Raw genomic sequence first — 20,684 nt, forward strand, 5'->3', positions numbered from 1 at the left:
ATAACGCATAAACTAACAAAATCGATTCAGTAAAAACTAAAGAATTTAAAGGACAGACAAAAGAAAACGCTTATCATGGTAAAACCAATATCTTCTCAGCTTTGTAACAAAACAAGAAGCTTGCCAAAAAAAAAAAATATATATTATTATTTATTATTAATATTATGAATTACTTGAAATAAGACTAGAAGTAAACAGCATATATTTTACTTATTCTAACTACAGGCTATACAAAGCCAATCTATCTCTCTAAATAATACTTAAAAATTATAAAATTATGTTAGTAACAGTAGCCGCAGAATTTATTTTACATTGACTAAACTCAAATTCAATAAAAACAAATTGATTATTAGGATTGTATGTTTTGTGTTAATTTTTCCAAAAAATTCCAAGAGATGCACTGGCATCTCTTAACTTTCTGGATTGTTTTTGACTGTATAAACTCAAATTCATATGATTTAAAAGATAAATAATGATTATCTAGGTATTTAAGTAACAATTATCAATTTTGAATGATTCTCTTATTAAGTGTTTTAATAAAAATTTGAACTAATTTGAATTCGGAGGCTTACATTTTATTCTAATTTATATCACAAATAAAACTTTATATGACATGTTAATAACTAATGAGTAATTATGTAACTATTTGGAATACACGAAACATTAAGTTATGTCAAATTAATAGACATTAAAAAGAAATAATACATTTAAATGTAATCCTATAATCATTAATATATTTTAAGTGTAAAAATCAAAACAAATGATTCAGTCTATTTTTTTGTGTTAGGTTATTTTTTATTTAAGTTATTAAACAAATTTAAAGAAAAATAATTATTGTAATTATAGGCCGTTCTGCCTGAAATGTATCTTTTTTTTAAATAATGATGTATCTAGACATATTTTATGTGTAACATACATAAGAAAATTATATTCTACCCCTTTAAATAAAAATAATAATTTATCTTTAACATGATTTAATTTTATTTAATAATTATTTTCAACGTGGTAAGTTTTGAGCTTATCTTTTCCCACCGAGCTCGTCCTTGATGATTATATGCCATAAATATATGAATTCAAAATAATTCGATTTGAAAGGCAAAAGTTAAGTACCAACATTAACCTTTAGTAACATAACCTTTTGTAAAACCTTAAATTGTCTAATCAAATTTTAGATGTAATCGTTTTTTATGTTTTAACAGTTTAAAAATAGAGGAAAATATGGTGAGACAGAAATTTCATAGAGTTATAGACTTGACCTTTTTTGATTTCAATTCACAATTTTTCACTAAACCTAAAGTTGATATTGAGTTTGGTTATAGATACGTGTAACAATTGACGAAAATTGGTAACACAATCTTGATAATATACTGCGCGGGTTATCTAATCTTAGCATGATTAGATTAGATGATTTTTAAGTACATGCATGTACTCTAAAATCATGAAATAGCAAATAATAGTACATTATGCACGATTTTTAATGGGCAGTCCAGTATTTTTCGTTGTTATTTCACATAAAATGCATAAATATTTAGTGGAATCGCACGAAACAAAAACATTAGGCTATTTTCCAAAACATAAGTACCGTATGATTAAACATTACATTTTTATGATTACATAGCTTAAAGTTTAACAAAATACAATAACGTACTCGGGTTAACTGTTGTGTTAATAAGTAGCTTAAGGGATACTACTATGCACGAAAAAAGGAAACATAGTTAATAAAGACCAAAATTACTTTTTTAAACCAGCTAATTGTAATGTTCGAGTGAACTATGATATACCCTCCTGAATTGAAATTATATACAATAAATACATTTTTCATCTCTGATCATGTAAAAAAACAACAAAGCGTTGATATTTTGTACTATTCTAGATAGTATTTAAATTTAAATTGATAGATAATTTATAGTATTCAGATGATTACTTTTACGACTTCAAATTTACATAATATACGATTTTAAAATAAAGGTTACTTTGAAATTTATTAATTAAAAGTTTTAATTAATATTATAGGTATTTAACAAGAAATTTGTTTTTTTAGTTAAACAAAAACCAATTTTTTTAACTTGTTTATGATCATTTTGGTTATCGAATTAGCATCATAAATCGACTAACATTTGATACCATAAGAAAATTGTAAAAAGAATCAAAATTTAACAAACTTAAAAATGCTGTATAAACGTAACTACTGAATTCAAATAAGAGTTTTTTGTATCAAAATTTTTCTTTAAAACTTATCTATAAAATGGCTATCTTCAAATCTTAAAAAAAAATTAATTTTTAAAATATTTTTTGTAATTGCGAAAAATAACATAAAACATATTTTAAATACAGTTCTATATTGTAAAAATTGATTAAAAAAAAATATAAAATGTTATGTAGATCATAAATTATATGAGTTGTAGGTTAGATCTATTACACTCTTTATATAATTTCTGTTTTTTTTTTTTTAATCAAGTTTTGTAAGTGTGTACATTGTTGTCTCTTTTGAATTTATAATTCAATTTAGAACTGATTAAAGGGGGGTAGGTGACTTATTATTATTTTTTTACTTTGGTAGGCATGCAAGAGAATTTTTATTTTTGATAAAATGCAAAATGACAACCAAAAAAAAAAAAGGTCTTTGGATTCACATTTCCTCAATATCGGCTTTAAAAAATATTACTAGCAGTAATCCCTTAAATATGTTCCTAAACCACAGTATTTTGTTTTGATTTCAATAATTATAGTTGAAATAATACAAGTGTTTATCATTAGTTTTCAGTTTTAATTCCGTACTGTTAAAAATAATAGATAATATTCTGTCTCCAAGAAAGCAGTGAGGTCGATTACCTCAAAAACTAAAAAAAAAAATTATTTTTCAGAATAGCGTAGAAATATTTTTATATTGTTTGATTCTCGGTAGAACAAAATGTCAACTAAAATGTAAAGTATAAATATAAAATACTAATACGATAAAAAAAAATCAAGAAACATTTTATTTATCAAGATATATTTACTTAAATTAAAGTATATTTCATCTAAGATAGTATTTAGGTACTCGTTTTCTTAGTTAACTAGATGATATATAAGTTCAATATTTCAGAATATTGGTTCAGTTTACCTTATTTTGCTACTTAAAATACAAGTTTTGATTACCGAAAATATAGGTTCTAATCTAAGTTGAACAAATTAATATAATCAATGATTATATTAATTAATTATATGATGATAATAGTTCATAGAACAGATACTTTTTTGGAATTAAGTCTTGAGTGCATATACTCATAAGAAATATTTAACATCCCCTTCAAAATAAAATACAGTTTTTATTTTTGTCATGGAGGAGTTATTTTCCTATACCTCCGCTTTCCGTGAGAGTAAAGTAGTTTTATTTAAGGAATTCTCTAGCGTATATAATAGGAGAGCCCTTCTAAAATTAAAAAAAAACCATTCTAAATAATACTTAGACTCGAACTCTAGTTTATTGAATTTGGATAAATCAATTGTTTTCTTAGAAACAGTTGATGATTAGAAATATAAATTAATTTCAGCTAATAAAGTCCCTACGTTAATATACGTTATGATACGATATAAGATATTGAAAAAAACCTAATAACCGTTAAAAATTATAACCTTTATAAATTAAGGTTCGCTTATTAATGATGAGTTATAACAGATTATTTTAAAAAGGATCCGAAAAGACGAACACAGTTAATTAAAATGTTTACATAATATTGCGGCACTTTCGCTGGCGTCGGCGACGCGGTGTCCGACATGATCTTCGGCGTCAAAAAGTTAACAGTGTTGATGACGATGGTGCGCGAATGCGGATCGGTTCGCCTTATTCGGCCGTGCGACACGTCTGGAACCAGTGGCGTACTTGCTCGACGTCGTCACTTTGACAACGGGAAGAATACTCAACGTATCATTTGCGGCGGGTCGTCTTCGACCGTCCGACACTGGCTGGACTTCGAACCGTGGCGTATGGTACGCAGTGTTGGTCAGTCAAACTACCAAATACCATAGTTAGGCGACGACTGACCAATCTAGTTAGTAATAATTTAGGTTCTAAATATAAAAAAAGTTTCAGTTCATCAACCTTTTTCTCTGTTCTATTCTGTCCCTGATATTAAATTCTTAGAATATTTATAACAGACTTTTATAAATCTATTAATATATATGTATAAATTTATTGGGTAGTTGATAAAATTAAATGTAATTATTAATGATTCGTAATTAGTACCGAAACCTATTGACAAAATAACGACAACAATAAAATCATAACAATCAGGTTTTTTTATTTTTCCCCTAAAACTCCCATAGTTTAAATAAGACTTAAAATTTCAAATAATTATTATTAATAAAGTTTTTCTTGGGCTATTTGTAATAAAAAAACTTTGATCTTTTTAGTCATGCTTACGTTTAAACTTAATGCTGTAAAATAACAATATTATATCATTCTTCTAAAAAAAAGTTATACATGTGATTTAAAACAAACACACATGTTACTTTAAATTATTTTTGAAAATTTGTCTTGTTTGGTTAGTATGTTAAAAAATATTTCCTTGGGAAATTTACAAAATTACAAAACTTTTTTTACTCCAAGAACATCATCTTACTCCATACGACAACTTTCCCAGTTTTTCCCTTTAACGCATAAAATATAGTACCAATTATCTCTTATAAGATATTTTAAAACATTTTAACTTATAATGTTTTCAGACTGTTAACTAAATCACTCATAGGAAAATAAAAAAAAAAAAATCCCAGCACAGGAGGGTCGCGGCACAGTGGTGACGTGACATATTTGGATCAAGTATAATGATATCTGACAGTGATTAAAATCACTATCATAAAAAACGCTTCGATGCAAATCTTTAGATAGTGTTTAATTTTAAAAAATAGGTGGATTATTCCAAAAGCAACATGATCTGCTAATTCGTTATTAATATCCTGATTCAGATAAAGTATATCGAATGAAAGAGGGATTATTAAAAAATATTATTTCTCATAAAAAAATAATGTTGATCCATACACTTTTCAATATGTTATAGCATTATAAAGGTAAAAATAAAAAAATAAAATTGAGAATTTTCACACAATAATAGCATTTGGTAGCCAATTTCACCCTGAAGACAAAATAAAGTACGAAATTTTTTTTTTACCATAATAAAGTATATTACATTAACTTTAATTTAATATATATAGAAAAGTGTCAGACTTTCCGGAACACTTTCAAAATTTAAGTTGAAAAAATTAATTTTTTGTAAAAAAGTTGTCATTTTAAATCCCCCCCTGTGGGCAGGTAAAAAGTCAGATTTATAAAAAAAATATACCAAACGAAAGGTAATGATATTATGCATCTATATAAAAAAGAATTATATTTATATGTTCATTTTTTAAAAAGTTATGGCACTTTTAAGTAAAAAAAATTGAAAAAATTTCGAAAATTAGCCATTTTTAAATTTGTAATTTTTTTGGAGGTTTCCCCCATTTACGGGGAACGAGGGAATTTTTTTCAATTTTTGAGGGTAATGTCTTCGACTAGATACGATTTGTGATCTTTTGACGTATCATTGAAAGAAATCGGTTCGGTGAGAGCTGAGAAAAAGTGGTAACAGACAAAAAAAAAAAAAAAAACACATCTTAGTAAAACCAATACCTTCTCAGCTTCGCATCGAAGCTAAAACATTGTAATTGTTTTAATATTTCTTAATTTATAAAATTTATTCTTTCATTTTATTTTCTGTTATTTTAAATTATAAATATTTTTTCAAATTTTATCTTACTGTAACCAAAAATCAATAGGACTTTATTTATGATTTGTAATTTGTTTGGATTAAAATTTTTCTATTTTACGTCCATTATTTGATAATATGAATGTAACGTGCCTTCAAAAATAATCAGTTGGGTCAAGACATAGAGCATCGGCCTAAATATCCAGGTCAGCTTAAAATAACCACCAAAATTATGAGTGAAAAAAAAAAAAGCTTTTTAATAATACAATGATAGTGGTATCATTATATTTGTTCATATTTCAAATATCGTGTTATCGAAAAACATTGACAGTTTTATTCGAAAAAAATAATATATACTTCCGTCAAAAGCTAGTCAATAGTTTTGTATAGGTTAAAAACGCAATGGCCCCGTCACTATTGTATTTAGTTACCATGAAAAAGTGGAGGTGATGAAATGGATTGAAAATAGTCAAAGACACGATTTTTTATAATGAAACTTGCTAAAGTTAACAAGGTATTCCTTTGGATAATTTTCGAGAAATGAATTGATCGACCAAAGTAACAAAGGTTAATTTAAAAATAATTGCGATACTAAGCATTATTTATTAAATGTACTTTCACCGCCCTAAGGTAATAAAGTGTAAAACTGCACTTTAATATTTCAAATAAATAGGTGTATGTCAATGTACAAAATAATGGGGGCAACTATTTTAGAACACTAAGACTGAAAGAGCGCATTGACTGGATTGAAAGCTTATTTTTTGCTGTTTCATTGTTTTCCAAAATATGTTAGACGAGCAAAAGTCTTAAAATTAATTTCTAAAAGCAGAAAATAATGTTACCCCGAATCGTCAAAGTTTTAAATGAAATACTGTTGATAAATGATTTATTTCCCTTTTACTAATGTATGAAAATGGTTCCTACGATTTTTCATTAATAATTTTAATAGTTGCAAAATATTGGTTTGTTTATAAAGTATTTACTCGAGTCAACAAATTTAGGCTTTATCTATGTACTTAAAGTTTATTCCCTTATATTTTATTAAAAAATAAGCACTCAAATTCAGGGTTTAAACGATTTTAAAAGATTTATTTCCAATTTTTTTTTTTTTATTTCAGATTATTTCTAACTGAAATTTCAATTTAGTTCTATACGTTTAGCTTTTCACTGTAAATTAACCATGTCGAACAAACAATCGTATTTCTTATGTGGTGCGTTTAAACTTGAAGAGCCGAAGTAATCTTTCGACGCTGATAAATTATTGTTAATACAATGCGTATAACTAAAAACCCACTTAACTTGTAACGGATGTTGTATTGTAGAAAATTGTCCATAAAAGTTTTACAGTCACGTTAAATTTAATGGCTCGTAAACAAACGCAAATAAATGACTAGAAGTTATTTAACGTTTCATTACCTGTAACCTTCGATTTGAGATTGACCGGTAAAACTTCTGCTCGCGTCTACCTGTCCGGCGCCGGCAGATGTAATTTCTTGACAATCGCAGTGCATAACACACAAAATCACCGAAGTGACGACACACACGGTGAACGGGACGGCAAAATAGTTTACAATGTCGGCGTACTGCTGTCGCTGGTCGTAGTCGCTTACCACCAGTGTATGGTTTTGTCGGGAATAGTGACACGGAAATGTCGAACCCGGCCGACTGTACGCGCCGGTGAAGTTGGTACAAGACACTGCTGGAGGGTACCCACAACCCTTTATGTTGACTAATAGCACAGCCTCGGGAATCATCTTGCCGTTTTCTTCCTCCCGATAAGTCACGTAAATATGATTGCACCGGTACACGTCGCTGGTGCATCCCTCTCTGCATGAGCTCCACGTGCAGTTGTACAACCCAGTCAGTTCCTCGCGACGCACCGTCGTGCATTGTACAGGCTCGGTAACGAAATCGGCTAATAAAGTAGACACTGCCGGATCCACATAAAGAGGAACCAGGAACAGTAGTGCTGATCCCGAGCCCACGGCGATCATTGCGAACGACAGCGTCGAGTAAAACCATAATTTTTCCCGGATCGTCCGTTGCTTGCAACGTTTCTGCTTTTTGGCCGCCGCTAATTCCAGCAGCTTCTTCTTGCGGAGCTGCTGCTGCTTGGTGTCCAGCAACAGTTCGGAGCTGGCGGACCTCATCGCGTCTCATCGTGCGCTTGATGTCACTGGCTCGCAGCCGTTAGAAGCCACCTTCAGCGCTCCGTGTTGACACACTGCCGTCTCCTGTATAGAGGTGCAGTAGCGTCCAAGACCGTGCTTATTTTAACGGAAAGCGCGGGCACAACCGTGCTTCTCTAAAATTAACTACAACTCAAATACTTAACTCGCTACGAGTACTTATAAACGACATTAAGAATCGATTCAAATAATACTATTGGCGGAAAAAATGTGAGAATTTAGCGTTTATATCTTCTTATTTTTTATTGTTTGCAAGTGGTACAACAAGAGAGTAATACTATGGGGAGCCCGGGACGCATACGAGCGATGGTATACTCGGGCCGCCGGACGCCGACATACTGTTTGGCAGTGGGGTCGGTGCGTTCGACGGCCAACAACGAGCACAATATTCAGCGTCAAGCCCTGCCGACAGTAGCTCGAGCGTCTCAACACGCACGCCCCAAGTGCTGTGGTGGCTATGTGTGTAATTGCAATGATAGCGAAGACGGCAGCGGTATCAACGGTGGACGACACGTCCGGGTTTTCGCGAAGGCAGACACGTGCGTGACGGGAAATCATACGGACGCCGCTACCGTTGTAGTATGTTCGAGTTGTGGTAGTCAGAGGCCACTCCCCGCTTCCTAAGTCTCTCAAGTTCAGCACCGGGACAGCAGTTCTCATTGTGTTGTATCATTATATGGACAGTTATTCGTGTCCCGTCCATCACTCATCTTCTCCTACTCGTAATCGCGACAGAGGTGTCAGTTGATTTTATTGCCTTTTCGTGGCTTATAAATCTAAAAAAAAAAAGGAAAAGTAGGCTTAGGATGGGCCCCTTTTAAATCCTTTTGAAAAATGTTTCAGCTCGTCGACACCGTTTAAATTTTGTTTACATTTTTGTCAATTGCTCGAAGAGTGTGATAAGTATAGTGCAATTATAATCAGATGTTTGTTACCAAAAATACTAGTTATTACAGTTATTGTCAAAAGTATTTTGTAAACTAATAGTCATGCGTAATAGTATGAGATAATGAAAGTTTGACTTATTAAATTCAAACAATCAACTGATGTTTACCACGTATAACTCCTTCAAACAAGGAAAACCATCAAGCAAATATGCGACTTTTATTCAACAAAAAAAAAATTAAAGCGTTTTCAATGTATAACAAGAAGTTATTAGACTCTTTACAAAAAAAACATTCTTTATTAATTTATTATAAAACATATCACAGTAATATTTTGTAAAACTAGAAAGTTATAATAGATCTATTATTTACGTTTTTTATTATATTAATGAGCAGCAACACTTAATACGCCAAACATACGCCTGAAAAAATTTGAACTATAATTACGGAATGGTTAAATTCAATTCGTTATGCTTAAAATGTAAGATGAATAATTAACTATTACTTACGCAATGTTTTTAAAAATATAAAACATAATATAATTTTTTCATTTCAAAAAGTTCCTTATACAGTATACTATAAATTTCAAAAAAAGTATTTTATCAGTATTTTAAAAGTTATGATATTTTTAAAATATAGACTGAGTAGACTATAGTCATTATTTGGTAATACTGATCCAGGTATAAAATGTAAATAATTTCCTTTGGCCCAAAAGTTGTTATGAGACCTGTCCTTTTTTTTTTTATTAGATAATTCTATATTTTATGAGCTAGTTAAAATTGCGATTCCATCAAATATATATATATATATATTCAACATCCATATAAGTTATAAGAACTTAAACTAAAAAGTAATTAATATGTGATAAATCAAAAATTATAAATACTAAAATAAACTATTTTCAATATTGCATTTACTTTGCGAGTAATAAACTGGTTTATGATAAACGAAACATACCGTATGCATATTTTGTTATTTGACTAAAACCTAAATTTATCAATAAAAATATATACCTTAATTTTAATGCAAATAGTTAAGTAATTAATTTTATTTCTTGTGACATTTTAGTATAAATATTCAAAATGAAAATTCTTTTCAATAAAAATAAAAATTGTCAAAGCTAAAGGATATTTGTTTTAACTTTACAAAGATGCAACTGAGTAATTTATTGTACTTTGTATCGATTTGTGCCGCTTCAGATATATCCACTCTGGACTCTATTACAGCCACTATGGACTTGCTTCTACAACATAACGGATGGAACACAAACAATTTATTTATGGGTATTAATGAAGGAGAAAACAGGTTTTTTTTATCAAGCCTATTGGATCACTCAGACTTTTCTACTAATCAAAATATAAATGAAAAAATACGAAAAGTATTGTTAATATTAAGCTGCCATAACACAATAAATTTGATGGAATTAAATGATTATTTAAGACACATAGGATATCTATGTCAGCAAATCAATATTAATATCGAGTCTTTCAATTGTCTTGATTATTTAAAGGAAAGAGTAAAAAATTGTTATTTCCTAATGTTGCCTATGAAAAGTTCAATGTTATTTTTGGCGGATATGTGGAACAGTAATTCAGTTAATAATAATCTCCCAAATGATTTTGAACATTTTGTAACTACCATTGAAAACACAATGAAATTAACAGATTTCGACAAATTCTTAAGAATACTGAACAACCTTGATGGTAATATGCGTTGTTATATAAAAAAAGTATGTGTAGTAGATGACTTACATCATATAAAATATAACACACCTTCTATGATAACTACAGACGTTCTCAAAAAACAAATCAGTGGTGTTTTTCCTAGCGAAATAGTCAAATCGTTAGACAAAGATTTAAACGAAACCATTTCTTCATTATTAGACTTTCATCATGAACTGGGTTTCCTGTATGATTCATTGACGGATACTACTCAAGTGAGCCAATTACCTGATGTTTAAAAGAAATTAAAAAGATAGTGTTAGTATTTTACTAATACAGTTATCAGAAATTTTTATAAGACGTAAAACTCTAATATACAAATTTTAAATAATGCTCGGCTGATTAAATTTTATATAATATATGCTTTTACTTTCTTTGATATTATTATAATTTATAAAAAGTTTTAAAAACTGTATTACATAATTTCTATTCGTAATAAATTAACATTTTCCTTATTTCTGGAAGAAATTCCGAAATATTATGAATATAATATGTTTATTTTTAACAAATATAACGTGTATTAAATTATTTTTAGTTTAAAAATCATTAATAGTTATTAGACGTTCTGACAATATTTGTTTTTGTGAAAATCGAAGGAAGACAAAATTTTGTCATATCACTACAGTAATATAATATTTTATAGCCGTCTTTGTAAAAAAAAGCTAATTATATGAATAATTCACCTGTCTAATGGATAATATCTAACTGTAATAAATATAATATTAAATTGTTAAATTTCTATAATGTTTTTAGTAAGTATGATAAATCTGAATTTGAGTACTTTGTCCTCGTAGTTTATTTTTGTTAACTATATTGTTTAATATACTGTGTTATTTATGATGGCTATCAATTATAATGTTTATCGTAAGTTTGTCCCGTAAAATATACAAATATATAAGTAAATAAATATCATATATTTTAATTAGCTTAGCTTCAAAGTTAGTAGCCAAACAAATTAGAATTAAAAATAGTTACATTTAAATTTTATATTTTTAACACAACTATGATTTTCTGATATAAAAGCAGATTAATTTGAAAATAGTTACAGAACTTTAAGTTAAAAAAACAACTATCAAATTGCTTTCAACATTTTAATTTTATTTCTCACTGAATTGTTAATTTTCTTTATTATTACCGACGGCGTTCATAGTTATTAATCGATCAATGAATTACAACTTAAAAAATAAAAAAAAGGAATATTAAGTTTTGAATCAAATTTTTAATAAAGTAGTAAGAATTATTATATTATAAATATTTTTAACAACAATATAAATCAAACATGTGTTCAAATCCATTTTGCAATATTTTTTTCGGAACTTTTGAATGTCAATATTATTACAGATGTAAATTAAAATTAAAAACCGCAACAATATTATTTCTTCCTCCGTTCTAAATACTATGAGATATATATATATATATATGAAGTACCGTATTATTTTCGGTTTAAATATCTAAAAATACATTATGATTATGGAAAACATCGGATTTGTGTTGAACACTGTAAGGACATATATTGTTGTTACGGCGTTAACGTGATATTTTGACATTTTCAAAATGTGACATTTTCAGAACACCATGACAATAAAACTGAAAACTGGAAAATTTTCTTATCCAGAATAAATAAATTTAAAAATTTTGGTTTCTAGTGAAGGAACTTATTAGAAATTATAATATGTCAAAGAATTCCGATTTTGATCTTGTCAAAAATTGAAAAAATCCTTAATTTTAGATGTTAAAAAAAGTCCTAAACCTGTTATAAATGTTAACATTAAAATTTTTCTATATTAAATATCCCAATACTTTTATAAATAACCGCGGAATCTTTATGAAAATTAAATAAAATATACTTTACTAAGTATTTTTTTCAATGTACTATTTGTAAAAATTCAATTAAAAATATCAATTTATAATAGTTTCCACTATGCTGATTTAGACTGTTTTGGGTATTTAACTTTTAATAAGTCTGAATAAGCCTAAGCGTGATAGTCTACACATCTTATTTATTTAGTAAGCATACTGTAATCTATATTACAATGGTAACAACGATTTTTTGAATTTAACATTTATCGACCGTAAGATGTCGCTACACAAATAAAACATAAATAAATATCATTCTTAAAATTGTTTTAACATATTAAAATGGGAATTTTCTAAAATAAAAATTACCAATCATAAACCAAAAAATAATGATCTAGTTTTATATAAATCTTCAAAATTGAAAGTTCTAATAATTATGTTTAATTTTAATCACGAGACAATAGTACAATAATATAATAATTACTTTAAATAGTAAACTAATTGCAGCGATTTTTATAACAGATATTTCCGACCACACTCTACCTCTCCCTTAAGCATTAACATCATAAAACAAAATTATTCACAAAATGGATATAATATTGAGAAAAAATTTTAATTTACATATATTTCTTGATTCGTTAGCCACCAGTTACTTTTTAAAACCAACCCTAGGAGGTGTTCACTTATTTTTTTTATTTGGCTAAATATATATTAAACTAGCATCTAAAATATAAAATGATCTCACTAAGTAAATTACGGGTCGATAGCAGCTTTTGAACCAGCACTTCAAAAGTTATGGCAGTTTTAAAAATCAGACTGGGGGAGATATAACTATTTAATTATTAGATATTTCTCAGTCGCACTTGTCCATATTCGGAATCAGCCTCGAAATTCCATTAAAAATTGATATAAAAAATATAAACAAGAAAATTACTGGAGTTCTGTGTTATCAATAAATCATAAGATCCTCTATAACTACGTTCTCTTCTGTTTTTTTCTTCACGACATATGTCAACGCTTGATACTGTAAATAAAATGAACAAATTCTAAAGCGCTGTACAAATTTAACTACTGTACATTAATAAAAAAATTTTTACCATCATTTTATTTAAACCTGCTGTTTCGTACGAAGCGGCCAGACCGTAGGACGACTAGTTGTGCACCGCACTAGAATGCCGTCATATCTTAAGCCTGTTTAAATCACCATTATTGAAGAGATGGGTAGCCTGGGAGGATGACGGCTAACCGCACACTTCAATAAGTAACGAGAGTAGACAATATTTAATAACAAATAACTATATATATTAAAGGTTCTTTAATAAGTATCTTCAATTTAAGGGGTAGTGGGGGCCCTTAAATTTTAATGGCAGTCGAAGCGTCATAAACAAAATATTTAAACTCAATTAAAACAAATAATAAATAACATTAAAAAACAATTTAAAACTCAACTGAATAAATGAAGTCGTTGATAGTGGTGAGTATGAGATAAGTAGGACTGTATGAGATCTTGTAGTAATGGTGTCGAACATCTGAATATCACGAGTCAGAGTGTAGATGAAAACAGACGGCGAAAAAGCGACTACGGCAGTGAAGTTATTTCGTGATAGTCAAAGCCCAACCACTGGAAGTGTGCAAAGGCACAAGAACTTTGAGCACAAGGGCGCAATAAACAAATAATAAAAAAAACGGCGTAAAATTCCCGAATAATTTACGTTTCAAGCGAAGGGGCTTGCTACGAAACGGAAGATGACACATAAAAAATTGATTCACCGACGGACGACGATGAACTGTACACGGATGACAATTGTCACTGAGGTCATCGATTTGCCCTACTGGGTGGGCAAAGGGGTGAGTAAAGCAAAAACGCTAGAGATCAGCTGTCACACGATATAATATAATCAACAGTGTTTGTGACAACTGGTCCACTAGGTCTTTACTGAAGGCGTTCTCTACTAAATAAATACCCTTAATTTTAAAGAATTAAACAAATATCTAAAGAGAAACACTTAATTTCAATCTGATTGCCTTACTATATTCCATCTTATAATTTTAATTTAACTGATCATTTTCTTATTTCGGATAAAGGTCAATAGTTTTTTTTTAATAATTAAAATAAACTATTGATTATTGATGAAACTTATAAGAAAATGTAATATAGAATTTATATAAAGTAATAATATATTATTAATTGAGTTAGTTTATTAGAATTTTGAGTACAAGTAAAATAAGTCATAATTAAACAACACCTTACATTTTTAGAAAAAAATTGAAAATATTAGCATGGATAATAGTATTAAATTTGTAATTAAAAAGTTTCTTTCAAAAACCTCCAACATCGCTGTTAGCATTTGGTTAATGGTTCTGGTATTGAAAACACAGTAAGTACAAAGTCAAGGGATGATCCGTTTGTGTCCGGTTGTCTGTCCGTATTAAACAAACCGGTATCCTCAGTTCATCTTGGTCACCCTTTGATTACCCTCCTACTATGCTCCAGAGCAGTTGACTTTTTAAATATAACTTGACATTATTTATCCAGGCTTTTCTTTTCGATTAATTTTTATTTAGTTAAACCCATTCATCTAGAGAAAAGTATTCCGATGAAGAATCGGAGCTAGAACTGCTCGGCCTCATATTTGACCGACAGAACATGACAGTATCTAATGAGTTCATTCTTTGTATATCTTTTTCATCTATCATTGGTTTTTTTATAACCACTGGCTTCACCGGCTATAAAAAATTAAAAAATCTTGTACTAAGGTTATATATATTTGTAAGAATTTTATTTTGACTACTTGGGTCACGCAACAAATTGTGGAATCACCACCTAATGGTTAAATAAATAACTGATCACTTATTCGAGGTAATTGATAATATAAAAAAAAAAATTTAACTAACACATACAGGGTTAATAAAAAGTATTAATTAATTTGTAAAAATATTAATATATATGACATGTATATATATATACATATATATTTCATATTCTTATGAAGTGTTTAAAATACGAATCCTAAATAGTGTACAAGTGAGCGTGGACTTGTGGCATTATTAATACACAAAACACGAAGGCAAAAACCATTCAGAAAATTAAGGGACAAATAAGAAAAAAAACAACTATTAAGACAAGAAAAAAATATTAACTACAACATTTAGATAACACAAGTGAAGTGCATTCCGCAGTGAAACAATATTGAAACAGAAATTTTTAAAACTTTTCTAACTGGGTTTGTAGACCATAATTTTTTATTTTCAGAAAGTGTTTAAAATGCGATTTATTAATATTCATTTCATATTCACCTCACAAGTATAACAAAAAAATAAAATAAAATCATTGAAAAAATTTGTTCGTGTGGGCGGCGAGAGGCTTATGCCATGACTATGTGAATTTACAGGACTAAATTATTTATAAATTCATTGAAATACATATTAACATTTAACCATCTGGAAAACATGGATTTTTAGGAAATTATATTTGAATGTTTATAATACTTACATTTGGCTATAATAAGGAATTCGCACTAAACTCAATTATTAATTGTTAAAAAAGTTTACCTTCAATTTAATGCCCCGTTTGATTTCATCCAATAGGTTCATTGGTAGAGTTAGTCTATCAACTTTACCTTTGTTTTTAATATTATCCACTTTTAGAAGCGTTGGTAAAGTTCGGGAAAGTGGCGGAGATGAAGGGATGAAATCTGGAAAATGTTCATATTTAGATAACATAAATAATGATTATCTATGTATATATACAAGTACTATTCAATGGGTTCATTCCTTGAATATTTTTTTCATCTGCAATTGGTTTTTTTAATACTTTAACCACTGGTTTTACTGGCTATATAAAATTAAAAAATCAAACACATATACTAATGTTTTTATATTTTTAAATATAATTAATATAGGTGAAATTATCTCATCTAACTTAATTGGTAATTAAAAATGTTTTGATAGTAAGAAATGTTAAAAATGTTGTTCATTAATACATGATCCACTTCATAAGTACGAAAAAAAACAATTAAAAACTATAAAAAATTTAACTGTAATCAAAATATTGTGAAAATTTGACTTTTAGGAAATTATACTGCTTACATAAAACTGTAATATAGAATTTGCATCATATTCAATTATTAATTGTTAAACATTTTACCTTCAATTTCACACCGCGTTTTATTTCATCGATAAGATTCATTGGTAGAGTTGGTCTATCTACTTTACCTTTGTTTCTAATATTATTATACGCTTTTGGAAGCGTTGGCGGAGTTTGGAAAAGTGGTGGAGCTGGAGGAATAAAATCTATAAATGTTATAGTTGCATGTTTAGAAAACATGCAAAGTGACTTATTATAATGAAATTAATACAGTACTTAAATGTATAAATATATACAAGCATTTTCTTATTGTTTTTTTTCTATAAAATTAAAAAATATAGATTTACCATTAATTTTCCGTAAGTCCTTCAACTCGGTTAGTTTTTTGTTCATATTTATTTCATCTTCCTTGCGTTTTACTGGACCACTAATATTATTTACCGAGTAATCGGTAGATTCCCTTAAATAATTCTGAACAATTCCCTGGATGAATTCAGACATTAAATCTTGAATCTGATCTATTAAATATAATTTTGGTATAAATTATGGATACTTTAAGACAATTAATAAGTTGTGTAGCCAGGAATACACTTCCTTATTTTTTAAACTAAGTCATTATATATCTTTATAGAATAATAATTTAAAATATGAATAACTACTTCGAATGATGTTTTCCAATTCTGGGTCATTTAATATTTCACGTTTTATTGACCCCCTCAAGTCGATTATTTTGTCGGCTATAGTTGTTTGTCCATTCTCGCGTTTTACTGGTACGCTACCAGTATAACACTGATTAGATTCTTCGGAATGGATAAAGTCTTGAATCATATCTATAAAATGAGATATAGTTATAAACTAGGGACTTATTAAAACATCTAAAAAATAGTATAGTATGGAAGTGTAAGAAGTCATAATAAAATAAATTTAATAGAGTATAAAGTATTTTCAAGGCACTAATAATCAACAAAATTCATGTGTATTAAGTCAAATTCACAATTAACAATGCATTTGTATTAAAAGGTTTAATGTCTTCTTTTTTTAGAAAATTTGTTTGTGTTTTTGTAATATCTTAAAATAAATTTGAACGGACTAAGTGTTTTCAGAAAATTGTAAAAATAATATATTAATGCATAAACTTACAAGCTGTGCTTACAATTATACAAAATAACTACAAACCATTTATTCTTTCATCGGTAGTACCTTTCGATGGCACCATCGGACATAACAAGTCTCCACTCGCAGCAGCGTTTTCATTAGTTGCCTTGATATCAGCTACATTTTTTTTATTATTTCTTTTACACAACTTCCTAATAAAGTTTAAAACTCTTCTAAATACGCTTTTCTTTGGTGGCATTGTGATATTTTATAGAAATAAAAACACTGTTGATTATTTTTTAAATTGTACTAAAGTAAAATAATTAAATAATGAATGTTTAGACTTAAATTTCCATAGAAAATAAACTATTATTGTGTACCAAACATACTCCTCGCATTGAAAGACCAAAACGTTCAAAATAACTTGATTGAACGTGTTTATTATACATTAAAAATTAAAAAGATTGCGAGCAAAATAGTTAAAGAGCGTCAAAAAGCGAACGGGCAGCGAGTCGCGAGTTACGCGGTGGTGTTGAGTTGTACGCTGAACACTCGCCGTTGTAAATAGTTCTGTAATCGTGACGTAATGCTGGTGCTTTTGTGGATCTTGATGGTAGTAAAGAACATCGAGTAAGATAAACAGAAGACCGATGATTGTAGATGTTTTTATTGGCGTTGTACAAACTTGTATTAAACTTGGGTTTAGTAGTTGATACCATTTGCGAAAGATGAAAATGAATAATTCGAGACGAGTTATTAAACAATGGACATAGATAGTGCAACGATAGCTGTTAAAACTGTTTGCGGCGACCAACTGTAAAGTGACTGACTTATCTGGCCTACTATTACTCAGCTAAGATAAGTATTAATTGCTGATGGCCATCCATCAGAATGAACGGTCATTTTTATTAAGCCGATTCAAATTAAGAAACGCGTCACTACCGATGAGCATGTCAATACACGCCGGTTGATAGAATTGCGGGTGGTCGGCTAATAACAAATGACCGCACTGTGCACGAACGGTAGACGGTAGGCATTTGCGACGTTATTTTCGGTAAAATAAAAAAGTCTTTGCAACTGAAAATCGAATGTCAAACGAGGCACGAAAATACAAGAGGTACAAACTTGACCAACTGTGAGTTAGGCCGTTGAATTCTGTTTGACACGGACGACGAGCGAATCCAATACGCGAACCGCACTCGTTGGCAATTGCTGAAATTTGAGAGCCGCTGCCTAATAGTAAGCGGACCGAGTGACTATTACAATGTTTATCCAAAACACGAACAACGGCCGTACCGATCTCTACGGTGCAATTCGTACGTGCGGTGCCGGCAAACTGGACGTTTGATTCTTCGGGTGTAGATTGTTCGGAGTCTGATGTAGTTGGTCGATGAAACATTTGACTTGAAATCCAAGTGTAGCATTGTATGATAAAGGTTGTTAGATTGTCTACGAGTTGACGTGGAGGTAAAAGCGTTGACTATATGAGAAGGTCTAGTGCACGAAAAACATAGTTTGTTTGATTTGACAAAATCACGGCGTCTTTGAACTGAAAACTGTTTTCAACTGAATAACGAAAAACGATAGTGTACATGTGTGTCTGTGGTGCAATAAATACATTTATTATTGCGAGACGACGCATCGGATGATGTCAAGGGAGACGTTTGAGAGTCAATGGTAGACACATTAAAAACATTTTTCGGATAAGACGAATTTTTATTTAGTATCTATTTTCTCAAAACAACTACTGCTCTACAGCGCCTAATAAAATTAATAATATTATTCATAATAATATTTTTTAAATCATGAAGTATAACATTCTTTAAAAAATAATTATTACAAAATATTAACTAGACCACAGTTAAAAACACTTTTCAGAACATGCTGGAATACTTTATAACATTTTTTTTAGCTTCGATGCGACGTTGAGAAGGTATTATTTTTACTATGTGTTATTTTTTTTTTGTCTGTTACCATTTTTTCTCAGCTCTCACCGAACGGATTNTTTTTTTTGTGTCTGTTACCACTTTTTCTCAGCTCTCACCGAACGGATTTCTTTCAACGATACGTCAAAAGATCACAAATCGTATCTAGTCGAAGACATTACCCTTCAAAATTGAAAAAATTTCCCTCGTTCCCCGTTAATGGGGGAAACCTTCAAAAAAATTACAAATTCAAAAATCTCTAATTTTCGAAATTTGTTCAATTTTTTTTACTTAAAACTTTAACCGCTACTTTTTCAAAAATGAACAAATCAATATAATTTTTTTTAATAGATGCTTTATGTCTTTACCTATCATTTGGTATATATTTTTTTCCAAATCTGACCTTATACTTACCCACAGGGTGGGGATTTAAAATGACAACTTTTTCACAAAAAGTTAACATTTTTAACTTAACTTTTGAAAGTGTTCAGGAAAGTCTGACACTTTTATATATATCTTAAATTTAATTTAATGTGATATACATTCTTATGGAAAAAAAAAATTTCGGACTTTATTTTGTCTTCACGATGTAAGTGACTACCATATGCTATTTTTGTGTGAAAATTCTCAATTTTATTTTTTACATTTTTTACATTATAATACTATAACTTTTTGAAAAGTGTATGGATTAACACAATTTTTTTATGAGAAATAATATTTATATTCCTTTTTACTCGACATACTTTATCTTAATCAGAATATTAATAAGAAAATAGCAGATATTATACTTGACCCAACTATGCCACGTCACCACTGTGCCGTCACCCTTTGTGTTGTGTTTTTTTTTTTATTAACTTTGATATATGTTTTCACCGTGAAGACAAAATAATGCCTGAATTTTTTTTTCCAAAATATATTACATAAGCTTTAATTTAAGATATACATATATAAAAGTGTAAGAGATTCCGGAACACTTTAAAAAAAACGGTAGCACAGTGGGGTCGCGGCATAGTAGAGACATTGCATAGTAGGGTCCAGTATAAATTTAATCTGACAGTGATTAAAATCACTATCATAAAAAACGCTTCGATGCAAATCTGTAGATAGTGTTTAATTTTAAAAAATTGATGGATAATTGCAAAAGCAACATCAACTTCTATTAAAATAAAATACAAAACCCATAATTATCATACAAAAATAGTATATTTTTCAATATGGTAGCCATTTGCGTATAGAAGATAGATCGTCGGGACAAATTTTTTTTTT

The 20,684-nt window shown here is 29.1% G+C and overlaps 3 protein-coding genes and 1 long non-coding RNA gene across 8 annotated transcripts in view; 1 reads left to right on the forward strand and 3 right to left on the reverse strand.

Moving 5' to 3' along the window:
• Positions 1-8,369, reverse strand: part of LOC126893508 (protein tipE) — a 32,708-nt gene extending 24,339 nt beyond the window's left edge. The window contains exon 1 of the mRNA XM_050663799.1: positions 7,137-8,369. Within this exon, the coding sequence (XP_050519756.1) occupies positions 7,137-7,870 (734 nt within the window). The 5' untranslated portion in view covers positions 7,871-8,369. The remainder of the gene's footprint in view (positions 1-7,136) is intronic.
• LOC126893504 (alpha-tocopherol transfer protein-like) overlaps positions 1-20,684 on the forward strand; it is a 52,734-nt gene that overhangs the window by 26,133 nt on the left and 5,917 nt on the right. For 3 of the 4 annotated variants that reach the window (XM_050663794.1, XM_050663795.1, XM_050663793.1), the window contains one exon: positions 9,862-10,753. The exons of the other annotated variant lie outside the window; for it this stretch is intronic. In XM_050663794.1, coding sequence (XP_050519751.1) covers positions 9,944-10,753 — 810 coding nt within the window. In that variant the 5' untranslated portion in view covers positions 9,862-9,943. Of the gene's footprint in view, positions 1-9,861; positions 10,754-20,684 lie in introns of those variants that run through there. 4 annotated transcript variants of the gene reach the window in all.
• Positions 8,891-10,659, reverse strand: LOC126893514 (uncharacterized). Its single transcript, XR_007701203.1, has 4 exons — positions 10,566-10,659; positions 9,751-9,780; positions 9,303-9,369; positions 8,891-9,215 (listed from the first exon to the last, which is right to left on the reverse strand). It is a non-coding gene; the product is annotated as an uncharacterized LOC126893514 (long non-coding RNA).
• LOC126893503 (uncharacterized) lies at positions 14,511-18,678 on the reverse strand. 2 transcript variants are annotated; one of them, XM_050663791.1, is made up of 7 exons: positions 17,575-18,678; positions 17,058-17,228; positions 16,746-16,916; positions 16,459-16,604; positions 16,068-16,146; positions 15,864-16,006; positions 14,511-15,038 (listed from the first exon to the last, which is right to left on the reverse strand). In XM_050663791.1, the coding sequence occupies exons 1-7, from the start codon at positions 17,750-17,752 to the stop codon at positions 14,877-14,879; spliced, it is 1,050 nt and encodes a 349-aa protein (XP_050519748.1). In that variant the 5' UTR covers positions 17,753-18,678; the 3' UTR covers positions 14,511-14,876. The 2 variants fall into 2 exon arrangements, with proteins under 2 accessions (XP_050519748.1, XP_050519747.1); XM_050663790.1 differs by having other exon boundaries at positions 16,062-16,146.

This window comes from Daktulosphaira vitifoliae, unplaced genomic scaffold (genome assembly GCF_025091365.1).
Source record: "Daktulosphaira vitifoliae isolate Bord-2020 unplaced genomic scaffold, ASM2509136v1 Scaffold_1, whole genome shotgun sequence".
In the NCBI taxonomy this organism is placed as follows: domain Eukaryota; kingdom Metazoa; phylum Arthropoda; class Insecta; order Hemiptera; family Phylloxeridae; genus Daktulosphaira; species Daktulosphaira vitifoliae.